Source organism: Saimiri boliviensis, chromosome 9 (genome assembly GCF_048565385.1).
Source record: "Saimiri boliviensis isolate mSaiBol1 chromosome 9, mSaiBol1.pri, whole genome shotgun sequence".
Taxonomy (NCBI): domain Eukaryota; kingdom Metazoa; phylum Chordata; class Mammalia; order Primates; family Cebidae; genus Saimiri; species Saimiri boliviensis.
In genome coordinates this window covers 102,497,186-102,515,533 of record NC_133457.1, presented here as the reverse complement: position 1 = coordinate 102,515,533, position 18,348 = coordinate 102,497,186, and the positions used below count along the sequence as shown (strand labels likewise).

General features: G+C 50.5%; 1 protein-coding gene, 4 non-coding genes and 1 pseudogene across 6 annotated transcripts; 3 read left to right on the top strand and 3 right to left on the bottom strand.

The window, feature by feature from the left end:
* Nucleotides 1-114: 114 nt before the first annotated feature.
* LOC101046040 (uncharacterized) lies at nucleotides 115-5,615 on the bottom strand (the record flags this gene model as incomplete). Its single annotated transcript, XM_074406528.1, has 4 exons — nucleotides 115-521; nucleotides 607-3,453; nucleotides 4,792-4,954; nucleotides 5,400-5,615. Coding segments are annotated over 3 exons (450 nt in total), but the record flags the coding sequence as incomplete, so codon positions are not given.
* Nucleotides 2,280-2,413, bottom strand: LOC120367980 (small nucleolar RNA SNORA71). The gene has a single exon (XR_005582212.1). It is a non-coding gene; the product is annotated as a small nucleolar RNA SNORA71 (small nucleolar RNA).
* Nucleotides 4,183-4,315, bottom strand: LOC120367981 (small nucleolar RNA SNORA71). Its single transcript, XR_005582213.1, has one exon. It is a non-coding gene; the product is annotated as a small nucleolar RNA SNORA71 (small nucleolar RNA).
* Nucleotides 5,616-5,644: 29 nt separating the features above from the next.
* LOC141585561 (uncharacterized) lies at nucleotides 5,645-17,051 on the top strand (annotated as a pseudogene). The gene is made up of 3 exons (XR_012519093.1): nucleotides 5,645-5,922; nucleotides 14,039-14,283; nucleotides 15,259-17,051. The product of XR_012519093.1 is annotated as an uncharacterized LOC141585561 (transcript).
* On the top strand, nucleotides 15,853-15,986 carry LOC120367977 (small nucleolar RNA SNORA71). Its single transcript, XR_005582210.1, has one exon. It is a non-coding gene; the product is annotated as a small nucleolar RNA SNORA71 (small nucleolar RNA).
* A 1,015-nt stretch (nucleotides 17,052-18,066) lies between the features above and the next one.
* Nucleotides 18,067-18,200, top strand: LOC120367979 (small nucleolar RNA SNORA71). Its single transcript, XR_005582211.1, has one exon. It is a non-coding gene; the product is annotated as a small nucleolar RNA SNORA71 (small nucleolar RNA).
* Nucleotides 18,201-18,348: the final 148 nt, after the last annotated feature.

Sequence of the window (18,348 nt, the reverse complement as noted above, 5' to 3'; positions counted from 1 at the left end):
CACTTTCTCTACACCCAGCCTTGCTGGCACATGGAGATACTGATAAAACACACACACACACACACACACACACACACACACACACACACTCTCACACACAAATCAAAGACCAAGTAGCAGGGCATGTTTCAAGATTTATTAAGTGGGTGAGAGGACAACGGTCCAAAGCACAGAACAAGTCAACAGGACCAAATTCTTGGTTTTCAGAAGTTACACCAGGTGGAGGTGGGAGGACACGGAGGATGGCCACTGGATGGCCTGGCCTGGATGGAAGAAAACCAGTCTTCCTGGGCCATGGGTCTCTATGGCACTGGCAGAGCAGAGCCAGCTGAAGAGGCTTCAACTCTGGACCCCAAGTCCCCAGAGCCACAGGGCTTTTCCTCTGCCCACTCACACTGAGGGAAAAGTCGATCCATGTTGTGCTGGAGGCAACAAGGGCCAGAAGGTCTGGCCGTGCATCACGGGGTGACATCACTCATCACTCTTGGCTATGCCAGTGTCTGCTATCAACCCCAAACAATCTAAAGGAGAAGTCAAATGAAGTCAGCAGTTTGGAATTTCCACTTTGGAAACACAGGCTGACTTAACCTCTTGGCATTCACTTACCATGAGGAGGTCCCTCCAGGGAGCTGGGTCCGCAGGTCACTGTCCTGAGAGGCTCAGTGCCTGCACCTCTTGGGGTTTCCTCCAACAGTCTCCAGCCCAAGGTGACATCCCTAGAGTGAAGAGAGGCCACAGAGCAGGAAGCTACAAGTTCTTTGTCTCCAGTGTTCTGTCATCTTTCCTCAAGCTGATGTCAATGGGAATGCCCCCAGTTAATCAATCAGTTATGAGTTGCCAGCTTTTTCATACCAAACTCATCTCAAAAAGGAATCTCAATGCTCTCAAAGAATAGCCAAAATAAAAACTGTCTTAAGAGTCTCGATGGGCAACCAAGGAGATGTGCAAGTGGCAGAGAGACAGCTGAAGACCTCTCAGGGCCCTCCCATGGTGTCCCACCTCGCCTGCTGGGAGCCAAGGACCGCCCCAGCAGCTGTCCCTCCATGCTCTCATTACTTGTCTGAACATCTGTCTCCCTGGTGGGACTGGACACGCTTGCTCCCCCCAGCCTCAAAGGCCTTCTCACATAGCTACCCCTCCCTGGAATACCTTTCTATTGCCCATCACATCCCACTCCTTGACAGACCTGCCCAGGCCCATCACCTCCAATGGGCCGCTTCTCTTTGAAAATCTTAAGGCAGTGACTATATGCCACCCAACATCACACTTCGTTAAAAATAATTCATGGGCCAGGCGCAGTGGCTAACGCCTATAATCCTAGCACTTTGGGAGGCCAAGGCGGGTGGATCACAAGGTCAAGAGATCGAGACCATCCTGGTCAACATGATGAAACCCGTCTCTACTAAAAAGACAAATATTAGCTGGGCATAGTAGTGCGTGCCTGTAATACCAGCTACTCCGGAGGCTGAGGCAGGAGAATTGCTTGAACCCAGGAGGCGGAGGTTGCGGTGAGCTGAGATTGCGCCATTGCACTCCAGCCTGGGTAACAAGAGTAAAACTCCGTCTCAAAAAAAAAAAAAAAAAAAAAGGCTGGGCGCGGTGGCTCACCCCTGTAATCCTAGCACTTTGGGAGGCCAAGGTGGGTGGATCAGGAGTTCCTGAGGTCAGGAGTTCAAGACCAGCCTGGCCATCATGGTGAAACCCCATCTTTGTATTAAAAAAAAAAAAAAAATTTATAAAAAATAATTAAAAAAAATAAAAAATAATAATAATTCACGGCTGGGCACAGTGGCTCATGCCTGTAACCCCGGCACTTTGGGAGGCCGAGGTGGGTGGATCATAAGATCAGGAGATGGAGACCATCCTGGCCAACAAAGCGAAACCCTGTCTCTACTAAAATGCAGAAAATTAGCCAGGCATGGCAGCTTGCACCTGTATTCCCAGCTACTTGGGAGGCTGAGGCAGGAAAATTGCTTGAACCAAGGAGGCAGAGGTTGCAGTGAGCTGAGATCTCACCACTGCACTCTAGCCTGGGCCACAAAGCGAGATTCTGTCTCAAAAAAAAAAAAAAAAAAAAAAAAAAAAAAAAAAAAAATCAAAACAAAACAAAACAATTCACTCTGGGTCTTTCCACCATCTAGTACCTAACTGACAGAGACTGCTCTCTGATAACAGGAGGCTAAGCTGACAAAAGCCACACTAAAGCGTCTCCCTTCGCTCACTCACACAGCAGCCTGCAATGTTCCTGAGACCAGAAGGTGTTAGCCTGAGAGAAGGAGTGTGTGAAAGCGCCAGCATTTGAAAGGGACAGGTGTGAACCCTCCAAACACGGGAAACGGCTTTCACCAATTCCTCTCCCTGCATTATCGATGACCAGAGCACAGGCAGCCCGTGATCATTTTTGAATGCAGGTATACACAAGGCCAGAGAGAGATCCATGAGGAGAAACGGATGCCAGCAGCCTGTGGACTAGGTCCAGTCCAGGAAAACAATCTAGCCACGCACAGGACCCCAAAAGTAGCCCTGCTTGCCTGCAAAAGCCCCATAGAACCTCCCTGCCAGGAGGAATCAAAGAGAAGTTACATGGGGCAAAAACCATGGGAAAATACTCGTTGGTAATGATAGGTATCATGTGGTCTCAGGTACCACAAACGTCACCTCTATTAGAACGTTATTTTCTGGCCAGACGCGGTGGCTCATCCCTGTAATCCCAGCACTTTGGGAGGCTGAGGCAGGTGGATCACAAGGTCAGGAGATGGAGACCACTCTGGCTAACACGGTGAAACCCTGTCTCTACTAACAATAAAAAAAAATAGCCAGGCATGGTGGCATGTGCCTGTAGTCCCAGCTACTTGGGAGGCTGAGGCAGGAGAATTGCTTTAACCTGGGAGCCGGAGGTTGCAGTGAGCTGAGATCGTGCCACTGTACTACAGCCTGCAAGACAGAGCAAGACCCTGTCTCAAATAATAATAATAATAATAATAAAAGACGTTATTTTCCAAATGAAGAAAGCAAGGTTCTGAATCAGTCCTTGATTGGGTAGTGGCAGAAGGCGATTCAAAGCCAGGGGACCAGAGGCTCTAATGCCTAGGACCATTCATTTTCCATTACAACGTCCTGCTGCCCAGAGAGGAAGAGCAGAGACCTCTTATTACCAAAGTGAGACTCTGGAGGTTTCTCCAGAGTAGCAAGCCCTAAAGCACATGAAGGGCCAGAGGTGATCTGGGTTGGCTGGGTGGATGGCGGATCTGGAGACCCACAGTGCCATTCTTATATCACCTCTTAGCTACCCTACATCAACCCCAAAGCCCCTGGGAACATGTACAGGACTGTACTAAATAGAAGGAACCAACATTTCAGAGAAGGAACCAGAGATCTTACCTCAAGGACACTGAGGTCTGGCATGTTTGCGACATGGCAACTTCCATGATGCCTCTGCATACAGTGGATTATCTGCAACAGGTAAGATGCCATGAATGAGCACCAAGCTTGACCTGCTCAGGGATGGCAGGTGACAGGGAAAGGCTGGGCACAGTAGTCACCAGACAGTAAACATTCCTGAGCAAACATACTATTTCCTCATAAAAGAGAAAACAGTTAACTCTACAGAGGAAGACACTGGATGGTCTATGGCGGGGTGGCCAACACTGACCAACGTGTAGTTAATCAGCAAAAGATGGAAAAGGAAATCTAGCCGGGCGCAGTGGCTCACACCTGTAATCCCAGCACTTTGGGAGGCCGAGGCGGGCGGATCACGAGGTGGAGAGATCGAGACCATTCTGGCCAAAATGGTGAAACCCCGTCTCGACTAAAAATACAAAAATTAGCTGGGCATGGTGGTGCACACCTGTAGTCCCAGCTACTCAGGAGGCTGAGGCAGGAGAATCACTTGAACCCAGGAGGCAGAGATTGCAGTGAGTTGAGATTGCGCCACTGAACTCCAGCCTGGTGACAGAGACACCCTGTCTCAAAAAAAAGAAAAGGAGATCAAAACCAGGTTTACAGGAGTGTGCCAGGGCTGAGCAGCAGTGACTCTACTGGTCATCAAGGGGAGTTTAAGCCACACACATAGCCTGGTTCCCAAAAACAGGGAGCAGGAAGTGAAAGCGTTAATGACATAACACACACAGCAGCCCCCAATCCCCTGGACAGCCAGGTGTGTGCAGCGTTGAGAAGCAGGAGTGCAGGAAACTTCCTGGGACACGAAGGTGACAATGTGGACCCTCCAAACACCGGACAACCTTTCCCACATTTCCTCTGCCTGCACTGTCAATGACCAGGACATGGGCAGCCGTGATCACTTACGCATGCAGGCGCAGAAAACAGCGGAGGGTGATCCAGGAACAGAGGCCAAAGCGAGCTGCCTGGAGGTTGCCGAAGCGCCAAGCCCAAAGGACCTGAGTGCTATCCACTTAAAGCAGTACAAAGCTCTATCTGCCCCCATCAAGAAAGTCACAGAAGACGAATTTCTGGTAAAAATGCCTAAATTGTTAGCTCCTCCTACAAATACTGAATATCTGCAGGTAGCAAGACATCATGGGTTCAAAAGCAAAAAAAAAAAAAACCCAAAAAACAAAAAACGTGCAAGGCCTCTCCCCTCACAAAGCTTTTGCAGTTTCCTTACCTTACAGAAAGCCAAGCTCAGGAAAATGAAAGAACTTAGCTAGGCTGGCCTCTACAACCGGCTTTGCCAGACAGTTCTCGGAATTCATGACCATGCCCTTTGCTGGGGTTCCCCAAGGGAAATCTGAAGTGTCCCTCCATAAGGTGCTCATAAGCAGCAGCACTTACCCAGGGACATCCTCATCCCGCGGACAGAGCCCCTCAGGGCGTGCAGATCAGGGTGCTGCAGGGAAGACGGGGTCGCTGGCTGGTGCAGCTGGTGGGGGACCAGCAAAGCCATCCAAGGGAGAGCTGTCATCTGCCTCCGGGAGAGCCGCACAGCCCACGAGGCCTACGCAGAGAAAAGCGTGGGGCTTTAGTACAAGGACCCGGCAAAGGAGCCTGGAGTTAGCCCTTCTGGAGCCCCGAGAGCGTCCTCCATTTAAACCTCAGCCAACTGGTCTGTAAAATGGAGGTTTAACACCTACTTCTTAAAGGTTATTGAGGGGAAAATGAGTTAACGGCTCCAAGGGCGTGGCACAATGACTGACTCTGCAAGCAACCGACAAACAGCTGTGGGGGCTTCCAACGTCAGGGGTCGGAGTTCGGGGTCGGGGGAGTGAAAATTCCTGGGGTCTCTCGCGCCCCTCAGCCCGCGTGCAAGGCCCCGGGCACAACGTTGCCGAGCCGTTTCTCTAGGGGCACTAGGTCTTCCCGCAGGGACGGTGCGCGGACCAGGGGGTCTGACGTCCGCATGGGGTTGGCTCAGCCCAGCGGCGGCCGAGGGCGCGGCTCACCCGCCAGTCTCTTTCCCGAGGCCACGCGAATCCCGAGGAGCCCACCCGGCGCGGGGGACGGAACACTGCACCAGGGGCTGGGCCTGGCGTCCGGCCGGCTCTCCCCACTTCACTCGGGGCCTCAGTTTCCCCTTTTGTCAGGGAGGAGGTACACAGCACAGGCCTTAGGAGGCCGATGGGGGTTCCTGGAAAGATCACGCCTCGGGAGCGGCCTCTTCAGTGACTCATCCGGGGCGCCAGGACGGATGGCGGCGGGTTCAGAGGTAACCGCGCGGCCGGGGGGAGCCGAAGGGCAGAACGCAGGTTGCAGCTGCAAGACACTCTCCAGCGCTCAGCGCCAGCGGAAACACAGCGGGGCGCGCGGCTGCAGCCTAGAGCGGCGCTTCCGCCGGCCCCCGCCTGCGCAGACGTGCCTGCAGCGCCCCCTGGCCGGACGGAGCTGCAATTATGTCCCTTTGCTAACAATCTTTCCAAGCATTCATTACATAAAGGAGCATCCCTTCCATGAAAACACCCAGCGGTCGTGAAACATCAGCTTCCATTTGAGGACACAGTGAAAAGATGTATAGCCATCAGTCTATAACCCAGGAAGTGGGTTCTAACCACTTCCTGGTTTACCAAATCTGCTGGTGCTTTTGATCTTGGACTGTTAGCCTCCAGAACTGTGAGAAATAAATTTCTGTTGATTATAAGCCACCCAGTTGATGACGGCGCTTTGTTATAGCAGGTCTGCTGGCAAATAGGTCATCCTGGACCATGGCCAACCTGGTGTCAACACACCTTCCTCTCCAAGCAAACAAACAAACATAGAAAAAAATCCTCTTCAAACATACATCCCTTCTAGCATTGGCAAGAGTGTGTCTGCAGTCTTGTTTTGTTTTTGACGTCAGCAGACAAAGGGTTAGCCACTGAGAATATAAAGGATCATCCATTGAGAATAGACTGTTCTTTGAATGCTGTAACAAAGGCTGTCATAACACATGCATTTCAAGAGCTCATCTTGCTGCCCTGTTTGCTGGAATCCCTCACTGTGTAGACCAGTGTCACAGATGGGAAAGTCAACCTGGATAAGCAAAATGCCCACGAGGCTGTATGCAACCGCCAAACCCTCAGTGGAATTTCTTAATAACTGGTCATTGAGGACAAGTTAAGGAAAAGGCTTGGGCTTTCAGATACAATGTGTTGGTGACAGAAACCTAATTTATGCTTCAAAAATAAAATACAAGATTGGAAAATAAGTTTTCTGGCCTAGAGCGGTGCTTCCACCGGCCCCCATCTGCAAAGATGTGCCTGCAGTGACCCCTGGCCAGACAGGGCTGCAATTCTGTCCCTCCACTTATGCCCTTAATCCAAGCGTAATCTAGTGAGGGGAAGGGCAGAGGTCAAACTGGGCCTCCAAGACAGCAAACGCCAGAACTGGAATTCCATCCCTGTCCTGCAACTCTGCCTCTCTTTCTGAGTGGACTTCTGACTTCACATTCGCTCTGGTTTTGGCTTACAATGAGGGACATATGCCACATTGACCCAGGGGAACATCTCCATTCTGCTTGCACTGAGGGTAGGCAGGACTGCCACGTCTGGTTGTGCAGGTCGTGTACTGCACACCTCGTGGGAGCACCATTCACGTCCTAGCCTACGGTTGAGAAGCAGAGATGCCAGGGGTGCTTGGGCAAGCTGATGACACAGAAAACACTTGACTTAAAGGAAAGAAGGTGTTTTCTCTAGCATCTTCTTCTCTGGTGCAGCAGAGTCACCCTATGTTACACCATCTAATCCTTAAATGATGGTCCTTCTAATAAAGGCCCTTGAAAATATCTCTGAAGGGCCACACTTTCGAGGGATTCTTTTTCTCCAAGCTACTTGAGATCAAGTGGAAGACTTTAATTAAAGCTGTGACAGTGAAACCTTCGCAGGCTCATTAGACAAAAAGAAAGGTTTGCAAGCAGTAGGGGGCTTTCTGAGAACTGCTATTCTGAACTCTACCAACTGTTGCCCAGGCTGGAGTGCAGTGGCACGATCTCAGCTCACTGCAACCTCTGCCTCCCAGGTTCAAGAGATTCTCCTGCCTCAGCCTTCTGAGTAGCTGGGATTACAGGCATACATCACCATGCCTCACTAATTTTAGTATTTTTAGTAAATTAGCCAGATTGGTCTCAAACTCTAAACTTTGGGTGATCCACCTGCTTCGGCCTCCCAAGTGCTGGGATTACAGGTATGAGCCACCGCGCCCAGCTTGATTTCTACAACCTTTGAGACTCGAGCTCTCCATTCTCAAAATTGCTTTCTGGGCCAAGGATAGACGCTTTCACCCTTTCTGAAGCTCTGGGAGGAGTCACCCATCTCTGAGGTCCCTCATCTAATTTGTCTTGAGTGTGGGCTAGGACGTGTTGAGGCTATACACCTCTCAGGGTGTCTGTGCTTTGCTTGTTCCTGGGATGCTTGGCCAAGTCCCCACTCCTTCCTGAGTAGGCTCACCGGCAGGCCCTATCCAGCAAGGCTGCGTGTATGGTGGGGGTGGGAGGGCAGGCTGCAACAGAGGTAAAAGAAGGGGGAACAGGTGTCAGGGAGCCTGCAGGTGGTCACATCCAGCTGTCCCCATTGATGAAGATGCAACTGATTTCCACCTGCCCGACTCTCGTGTCCACCTCCCTGCAGTGGTGGGGTCAGAAGGCACTCACTGGGGCCAGGACTTTCCACCTGAAGTCTGTCAATTTTTTTTTTTTTTTGAAACAGGGTCTTGTTCTGTCATCCACTTGCATTGCAGTGGTGCAATTATGGTTCACTGCATCCTCGACCTTCCAGGATCAAGCGATCCTCCTGTCTTAGCCTACTGAGTACCTGGGACTACAGGTGCGTGCCACCAGGCCCTGCTAACTTAAAAAAATTTTTTTTTGTAGAGATGGGAGCATTCTATGTTGCCCAGGCTGGTCTCCAACTCCTGGTTTCAAATGATCCTCCTGCCTTGGTCTCATATTCAGTCCATAACATCTAGCAAAGGATTTTGAGATCCTGCTCCACAGCACCAACGTATACTTCCTATTGATGCACTTTCAGCTGAGATCACAGGTGCAAGCCCCCAGGCCTGGCCCTGTGCTCATGTTCTGCTTTTGGTATTTCATTAATTTTATTTGTTTTGTTTTATTCTGTTTTTTGAGTCAGAGTCTCACTCTGTTGCCCAGGCTGGATTGCAGTGGTGCTATCTCAGCTCACTGCAACCTCCGTCTCCTGGGTTTAAGTGATTCTCCTGCCTCAGCCTCCCAAGTAGCTGGGATTACAGGTGCCCACCACCATGCCCAGCTAATTTTTGTATTTTTAGTAGAGACGGAATTTCACCATGCTGGTCAGACTGGTCTCGAACTCCTGACCTCAAATGATCCACCCACCTCTGCCTCCCAAAGTGCCGAGATTACAGGCATGAGACACTGTGCCTGGCCTGTAATCTCAATTGTCCTGTTTTGTTGTTGTTATTGTTGTTGTTGTTCATTTTTTTAAAGCCCTCAAGAGCCCGCAGCAGACTGGGACACAAGGAATTTTTTTTACATTTCAGAATTAAGCGAGTGCTCTCCTGTTGCTACAATGAGCATTTCTCTTTCTTCTTTTGTATCACATTTAAAGATCATCTATTACAGGCCATGTGATGAGATGGGAAATACTGCCCCATCCGGTTCTTAACTCATCCACATACCAGCGAAGGGGTCCACTCCCCATCCCTGCCGCCTCTTCCTCTTCTTCCTCTTTCTCCCCTAAACCCTTAACAACCTTTCTATTGCAACTGTGAGGGACTTCTATTTGAGCACTTCAAAAACCCACCAACAGCCAGATGCAGTGGCATGCAAATGTAGTCCTAGCTACTGGGGAGGCTGAGGCAGAAGGATCCCTTGAGGCCAGAGAAGCATAGCAAGACCTTGTCTCCAAAAAAAAGAGAAACCCACCAAGGTCCAAGCATGATGACTCACACTGGCAATCTGAGCACTTTGGGAGGTTGAGGTGGGAGGATTGCTTGGGCCCAGGAGTTGGAGACCAGCTTGGACAACATAGTGAGACCTCCTCTCTACAATTTTTTTTAATTAGCCAGGTGTGGTGGCATGTGCTTGTAGATCCAGCTACTTGGGAGGCTGCGGCAGGAGGATCACTTGGGCCCAGAAGGTTGAGGCTGCAGTGAGCTCTGATTGTGCCACTGCATTCCAGCCAGAATAACAGAGCAAGACCATGTCTCAAAAAACAATAACAAACAAACAGAAAACCACCAAAGGACACCACCTCCAAAAAGCCATCTGTCTTTGGAAATCCTATCACCATCACTATACATACCCAATGTTGTATGTATTCATATGCTCAGTTGTTAATTTCTGTGCAATTCACCTGGCTAGTGAAATGTTACCTCTTCTGTGCAGGGCTCATGCTCTGTGAGCCTCAGCCATCCCTTGAGTAATTAACCTTGTCCTGGGGAACAAATAGTCCTAGATACACACAGCCTAATTTTTGCTAAGTCAAGCCAAGGAAGGCCAAACAAAATGACAGCTCATGATGCCCCAGAGGCTTGAAAGTGTTCACAGAAGTCAAATGTGAAAAAAGCACAAGGGTTTCCAAGGATGGAGATGGACCCTCCAAAAACAGGAGTGCTCTGTGCAGTTCCCCACCCTGTGCTATTGATGACCAAGACTCAGGCAGCTGATGATCACTTTCTAATGCAGACACAGAGAGAGAGCCATGTGTGAGACAGGGTGGGAGGCAGATGCCCACGGCCAGCGTAGGAAAGAGCAGCCCAGTGAGCATGGAGCCCAGCAGCAGCCACCCCGACCTCCAAATCCGTCAAATTTCCCTGGTGGGAGGAATGAAAGGGAACACACTTCTGGTAAAAGAGAGGGGAGAATCTTGGCTCTGGAAAAGATCAGGATTGTAGTTATGAGAACAATGGCAACAATGGTGGGAACTCCTTTCCCTCACAGCTTCATTTTTGGGATGATTAAACTGAGGTTAAGAATAGGACACAGAACTAGATCACGGCAGAGGGGATTGGGACCCAAGTGTCTCTAATGCTCCATCATTGTTATTTTATTTTTAAATTTTTATTTTATTTTATTTTATTTTATTTTATTTATTGAGACAGAGTCTTGCTCTGTTGCCAGGCTGGAGCACAGTGGCGCAGTCTCTGCTCACTGCAACCTCCGCCTTCCGGGTTCAAGCGATTCTTCCACCTCAGCCTCCCAAGTAGCTGGGACTACAGGCGCGTGCCAAATGCCCAGCTAATTTTTGTATTTTTAGTAGAGACGGGGTTTCACCGTATTGGCCAGAATGGTCTCCATCTCTTGATGGCGTGATCCACCCACCTTGGCCTCCCAAAGTGCTGGGATTACAGGCATGAGCCACCACGCCCTGCCTAAAATTTTATTATTTTATTTATTTTTAAATTTAATGTACTTTTATTGTTTCATTTATTTCATTTTTTGAGATGAAGTCTCACTCTGCTGCTCAGGCTGGAGTGAAGTGGTGTGATCTCGGCTCACTGTAATCTCTGCCTCCTGGGTTCAATCGATTCTCCTGCCTCAGTCTCCCAAGTAGCTGGGATTACAGGTGCCTGTCACTACACTGGACTAATTTTTGTATTTCCAGTAGAGATGGAGTTTCACCATGTTGGTCAGGCTGATCACAAACTCCTGACCTCAAGTGATCCACTTGCCTCATTTTCCTGCAGTGCTGGGATTACAGTGCTCAGCCACCTTGCCTGGCTCATCTACCTGTTTTCTTTTCCTTTCTTTTCTTTTGAGACAGAGTCTTGCTCTGTCACCCAGGCTTGAATGTTGTGGCACGATCTTGGCTTACTGCAACCTCCACCTCCCAGTAAGTGATTTTGCTGCCTCAGCCTCCTGAGCAGCTGGGACTACAGGCAGGCACCACCAAACCCAGCTAATTTTTGTATTTTTAGTAGAGACAGGGGTTTTACCGTATTGGCCAGGCTGGTCTTGAACTCCTGGCCTCGTGATTCACCCGTCTCAGCCTCCCAAAGTGCTGGGATTACAGGCATGAGCCACCGCGCCCAACCCATCTACCTGTTTTCTAAAACAGCATGCTGCTGCCAAGCTCCATAGATGCCCCCATCGCGCCCCCAGGAAGTGCTCATCACCCACATGGACTCCCGAAAGACACAGTAACAGAGGAGCAGTAGGAAGCTGAGGAGGAGAATGGACAGATACAACAGAATCTGCAGCATGGTGGTCACTGGTAGCCTGGGGGTGGGGTCTGGAGCACCCGCAGGCCTTGCATGGTCAGTTGCTGACTTCCCACCTAGATTTTGGGCGCCAACTCCTTGGAACAAGCTGTCCAGCCAGCCATGACTTCATCTCTTTTGGCAAGGGGCTCCAGGCTCCAGGGATGTCTCAGCAGCCACTATGAGGTCACAGACTTCCCTCAGTGGAATCTTGTCTTCCCAGCTACAGTCCAATCCTCCATTAATGCAACCAGTATGTTGAAAGCAGGACTTCTGATATGTCTGCTTAGACTTGCTAAGTGGAAGTATCTCTCCCCTGCTCCTAGAAAAATATCAGGCCGAGGCCTTAGAATTTTTCTGATCATTCTTAGTAATAAAAAGTCTTGCAATTGCTAAAAATAGAAAACAGTTTCTATTCAACAATTTTATTTTATTTTATTATTTTTTAATAGTGCACCAGGAGGGCCAGGTGCGGTGGCTCACACCTATAATTTCAGCACTTTGGGAGGCCAAGGTGGACAAATCACAAGATCAGGAGTTCGAGACCAGCCTGGCGAATATGGTGAAACCCCGTCTCTACTAAGTAATAAAGAAATTAGCCAGGAGTGGTGGTGCACACCTGTAATTCTAGCTACTTGGCAACAGATCGAGACTCCATCTCAAACAAACAAACAAACAAACAAACAAACAAAAACTAACCCACCAGGATTAGTTCAGGATCTGTTGTTGAATCCATTCAAGTACAAATGTTTAGTCTAGTGCATTGTTATGTTTTCAGTGATCTTTCATAGGCAAGACTTCCCTCCTCTTCACCAGCTTTCTCAGAAACACTGAAACATGGCAACTACTAGGCCTTGGATATTTGTTCTGTGCTACGGTCTTGATAGAAATCATTTTATTTAATTGTCACAGCAACACAATGAGCAGGGAACTATGACTTTGCCTATTTTCCAGAAGGCTGGACGGAGAAGTTAGGTCACTTAGCCAAAGTCACATGGAGAGTGACAGCAAGAGCAGGAGGCAAAGAGGACACCAGGGCTGTGTGACCACAAGTGTGTCACCTGACCCCCTGCCCAGTGTTCTCTTGGTCACAGCATCTGTGTTAGTCCATCCTCACGCTGCTACAAAGAACCTCTCGACACTGGGTAATTTATAAAGGAAAGGGGTTTATTTGACCTACAGTTAAGCATGGCTACGGAGGCCTCAGGAAATTTACAATCATGGCAGAAGGGGCAGCAAACACGTCTTTCTTCACATGGTGGCAGCAAGAAGTATCCAGCAAAAGGGGGAAAGCTCCTTATAAAACCATCAGATCTCATGAGAACTCACTCACTCTCATGAGAACTCACTCACTATCACAAGAACGGCAGCACAGGATAACCGATCCATGATTCAGTTACCTCCCATAATGACAACACGTGGGGATTATGGGAAGCACAGCTCCAGATGAGATTTAGGTGGGGTCACACCAAACCATAGCAGCATCCCACAGCCCCTCCGCATCACAGAGACCCCCAATGTTCTCACAGTCTTGGAATTCCATAGGCTTCTCCCAGGTACAAAATATGGAGCGGATCTCCCCTCACGGACTCCCATTTCCTTCATGATTGCATAGGTCAGGCCTGGATTTCCTCGTTCTTCTGACCTTTTGAGTACCAAGAACCTGACTGCAGGGGTGGGGGCTCCTGCTCAGGCCCGAGGGTAGGCTGCTTGCACTCCAGAACATGGGCAGAGGCAGTAGCAGGGCTGTCTCAGGCGCAAGAGGCTCACCCTGCCCAGGATGCAGGCAGTGCCAGTGCTTATGAGGATCTGTGGGCCATGAGTCCCTTCCCAAGATGGTCTCCAGTACGCTGTAGGGAACATGGGATATCTGTCTATAGTCTCCGTCACTGTGCAAATCTGATCAGGTTCCTCAAATGCAAATCTGGTCAGGTGTCTTCTGCTTCAGAGATTCTTTCCACCCTCCCCGTGTACTTTGAGGCTGGTGTTTAGCAAAGCAATGATCCCCTGTGTACCTCTCTGGGCTCATCTTCTCACCCTCACATTCCAGTCTCAGGCCAAGACTCAGTCATCTCAGTCTGACATTGTTCAGAACAAAAAGGAATGCGAGGGTGGGGGTAGAATTCATTCATTCAACTGTGCCAGCCACTGAAGTAGGTATTGAGTACAGTGGTGAATCAAAGGCAGATGCGTTTGGAACCTTGCAGAAAGAAGTCCAAACTAAGCACAGTCCCCTTATCGTAGTAACAGCGCCTATCATGGGAAATTGGCCATTCCTACAGAATAATAATGAACCAGTAACCGAGGAACATCTTCAGAACAAACAGAAAAGCAAAGCAAGTGAGGGAAGTTTACTTCTAAACTTTCCACACTGCTTTCAGAAATATCCCAAGTCCTCCAGAGTCTGACGTTGAGCTCCTTTGCCCGCCAGGGGACGCTGCAGGGCTGCTCGCGTCGGTTCCGCCCGCTCTAGGCCGCAGTCCGCGCTCTCAGCTGTATTTCCGCCCGCGCTAAATGAGCGTGGTTTCCTAGTCTTGTGGCTGTGGTCCTTCGCTGTCCCGCGCCATCGCACGCCATCGCAAGCTGCCGCACGCCATCTCTCGAAATCTGCAGACATCCTGATTTTTCCCGCGTTGTCTGCCACGCCTCCGCAGCCACTCGACGCCAGGGCGCCGGGTAAGTCAACAGCGGGGCGCGTTGTCTGTGTTACTCTCACCATCGGGGAAACTGAGGCCCCGGGGAAGGCGGCCAGAGAGGTCAGGCCCGGTCCCTGGTGCAGTGCTTCGTCCCCTCTGCCGGAGCGAGCCCCCCGGGATTCGCGTGTCCTCTAGAAAGACACTGGCGGATGAGCCGCGCCCTGGGCCGCAGCTGTGCTGAGCCGGCCACGTGCAGACATCAGACCCCCCTGTCGGCGCAGCCACTCTGCGGGGAGACTTAGTGCCCCTGGGTGGCGGGAAACAGGGCTCGGTGACTTTTCGCTGCCCGCCCCCGACTCCTGGCATTGGAAGCCCCAAAACCACTTGTCGGTTACTTACAGAGTGTTAGTGATTGTGCCGTGTCCTTGGGACCGTTAACTCATTTCCCCCTGAATAACTCTTTTTTGTTGTTGTTGTTTTGTTTTTTGTTTTTTTTTGTTTTTGAGACGGAGTTTCGCTCTTGTTACCCAGGCTGGAGTGCAATGGCGCGATCTCGGCCCACCGCAACCTCCGCCTCCTGGGTTCAGGCAATTCTCCTGCCTCAGCCTCCTGAGTAGCTGGGATTACAGGCACGTGCCACCACGCCCAGCTGATTTTTAGTATTTTTAGTAGAGTCGGGGTTTCACCATGTTGACCAGGATGGTCTCGATCTCTTGACCTCGTGATCCACCCGCCTCTGTCTCCCAAAGTGCTGGGATTACAGGCCTGAGCCACCGCGCCGGGCTCCGTGAATAGCTTTTAAAAGTAGTTGTCAGATGGAGTCAAAGAAGATCACTTCGGAGCTTTAGAAAATAAATAAATAAATAAATAAAAGTAGTTGTTAGAACCTCTGTTTAACAGGCCAGTTAGCTGAGGTTTAAATGGGAGACGCTCCCAGGACCCTAGTGGGACAGTCTGGATTTCTGTCCCTGGGCCTTGTACTAAAAGCCCCTTCCCCGTGCTTTTCCCTACCTAGGCCTTGTGGGCTGTGCGGCTCGTCGGACGGCTTCGCACCAGCCAGCGCCCCGTTCTCTCCTGCAACACTTTGGTCTGCACCCCCTCAGGGGCTTCCAGTGTCCCTGCATACATGATGCAGCTTATGCACACCTTCGGGGCCCAGTAGAGGGGATAGTCAGAGCTCAGCCAATTCTGGGTTCTGAGAACTGTCTGCCAAAGCGGATGCAGAGCAAAGCTGATGTAGGAGATAGGGGCTGGGCTTGGGGGTCATATCCTGGCTAAGTTCCTTCATTCTCCTGAGGTTGGTTTTCCGTAAAGTAGAGAAACTGCAAAAGCTCTCTGAGGGCAGAGGCTTGGCTATTTTTCTTGATTTTGAACCCATGGTGCCTGGCCATGTGTAGCTAACTCAGAATTGGTGGGCTGAATGTACAGCCGAGGCATTATTACTGGAAGTCGGTTTTCCTTTGGACTCTGGGTGGGGACACATGGTATCTGTCTGTAAAGTAATGATGGCTCTCAGGGTCCTGGGTACCTTTCTCTTCCCTGGGGGTGACCCCCCCTCTGGAGATCTGGCAATTAACACGCTAAGGTGGGCTCACCTCCCCTTTACTGCCCCTGTATTCGAAAGTGATCGTGGGCTGCCGGTGCCCTGGTCATTGATAGTGCAGGGAGAGAAATCGCTGAAAGCACTTCCCCGTGTTTGGAGGGTCCACTCCTGTCCCTTCCAAACTCTGGAGTTTTCTCACATCTCTTTCTCACCATCTTTCAGATGCCTCCTGGCACTTGGTGTCTGATTATTATTGAGTGCTCAGTGCAAGGCTGAGCAGGGCCCATTGCAGGGGTCTGGGAGGCACTCACCAAGTTGTATGGGGGTGAGTCCCTGCCTCAGGGAACGAATGATCGGTGGTGGAGCCACAGCCCCTGCGCCCCTGTGCCCGTCTCCCCCCCCCCCCCACTAGTCACACCCTGTGGCAATTACTGGTTTGATTGTCTTTGGTTCTTTCTATTGTGACCTTGAGGGCAGTATCTGAGTTTTTGTTTAATATTTTATTGTATTTTATTAGAGACAGGGTCTCACTCTGTTGTCCAGGCTGGGGTGCAGTGGTGTGATCATAGCTTGAACTCCTGGACTCAAGTGATCCTTCCACCTCAGCCTCCTGAGTAGCTGGGACAGACAGGGTCTTGCTCTGTTGCCCAGGCTGGTCTTGAACTCCTGGCCGCAAGTGATCCTCCCTCAGTCTCCCAAAGTGCTGGAATTACAGGTGTGAACCACCTCGCCTGTCTCAGTATCTGAGTCTTGGTCTCTTGACTTAACTGGTGCTTGGCAGATGGTTGATTTTCAGCAGTTACGGAACAAATGGAAATCAGGAGTTGGGCCAGGTGTGGTGGCTCACGCCTGTAATCTGGGAGGCAGAGGCGGATGGATCACTTGAGGCCGGGAGTTCGAGACCAGCCTGGCCAACATGGTGAAACCCCATCTCTACTGAAAAATAGAAAAATTAGCTGGGTGTGGTGGCAGGTGCTTGTAATTCCAGCTATTCTGCAAAGTGATGACAGGCTGCTTGTGTCTTGGTTATTAAAGGAAAAGTTGGTAATAAAGGAAAAGTTATAAGGTTTTCCTCTTGTGTAGAAGAGCTGTTGTCCATTTCAGACGGGGTGGCGTTGGGGCACTGTGTCAGTGACCCAGGGTGGGCTAGACAAGCTGTCAGCACGTTCACCTCCTGACACCCTGATTCCCCAGGTATGATTTCTGTGGGTGAATGCAGTGGGTTCCTGGACTTGTCATAAGTAGTGCTGCATGCATCAGTCACATGTTGGCTTTTTCTTCTCTCAGGAGTGTCACACGACTGCTGCCCCATGCATGTGAGATAAGTCCTCTGGCATGTCATGGATCCTGAGGTTCCAGGTAAGTGGGGTCCTGACTGGTTCTCTAGAGCTCAAGTTCTCTGCAGGCTGTGAGGCCAGAGGTATTTGGGTGCTGGGGAGTAGGGGGTAAGGACACAGGTGAAGGTGGCTTCCCTTTACCATCCCCCCACCCCCGTCTTTCCCCCCTCAGCAGGCAGGGACAAGTCTGGGCCTTCTTCTGCCTTCATGGGGTTGCTGCTGAGAAGGTGCTCCCTGAACTTGATTTGAGAGTCCTCGAGAAAGACGCTGTGATGTTGAGAGGAAAACTGTTGGAAGGGACAGAAGGAGCTGCATTTCAGATTCAAGCCTGGAATCCAGTGGCTGGCTGAGTGGGCTTCTGTGAGCCTCAGTGGAAACAATGTCAGATAGTCAATATTGGTACCCCTCCAACCCACTCTTTTATTTATTTTTGAGACAGTCTTGCTGTGTCGCCGAGGCTGGAGTGCAATGGCGCAATCTCAGCTCACTGCAACCTCCGCCTCCTGGGTTCAAGTGATTCTCCCCTCCTCAGCCTCCCGAGTAGCTAGGATGACAGGTCCCTGGCACCATGCCTGGCTAATTTTTGTATTTTTAGTAGAGATGGAGTTTGCCATGTTGGCCAGGCTGGTTTCAAACTCCTGACCTCAGGTGATCTGCCTGCCTTGGCCTCCCAAAGTGCTGGGATTATAGGCGTGAGCCTCTGCACCCGGCCAGCCCAGTCTTCTAGAAGAACCCCAGGATTCTCAATATCTCTACCCATGTTTGCCTCCCTTTCAGCTCCTGGCAGGGAGTGGTAAATGATATCTGGGAATCATTAGCAGCTCCTATAATCTTAGGCTGTAAGTCTGGTCATTGCCCTCTTAACTGTTCTGTTCCAGGTAAGTCCATTGCCCAGAATACTGGCATTGCCCTTCTTTCTGGGCTTGGCCTCTGCCCTTTCTGCTCCTGCATTCGAAAGTGAGCATGGGCTGCCCGTGCCCTGGTCATTGGTAGTGCAGGGAGAGGAACTGCCGAGAGCATTTCCCTGTGTTTGGAGGGTCCACTCCTGTCTCTCCCAAACCCTGGGGCTTTCCCACACCTCCTCCCTCCCACCGCCTCTTAGATGCCTCCTGGTGCCTGGTATCATCTAGTGGGTTGTGTTGCTCTTCTCCCTGGCTCAGGGCAGCTTACTGTGAGACATGAGGGAAGGGTGTGGGGTGATGGGTTTGGCTTCAAGGAGTGGAAC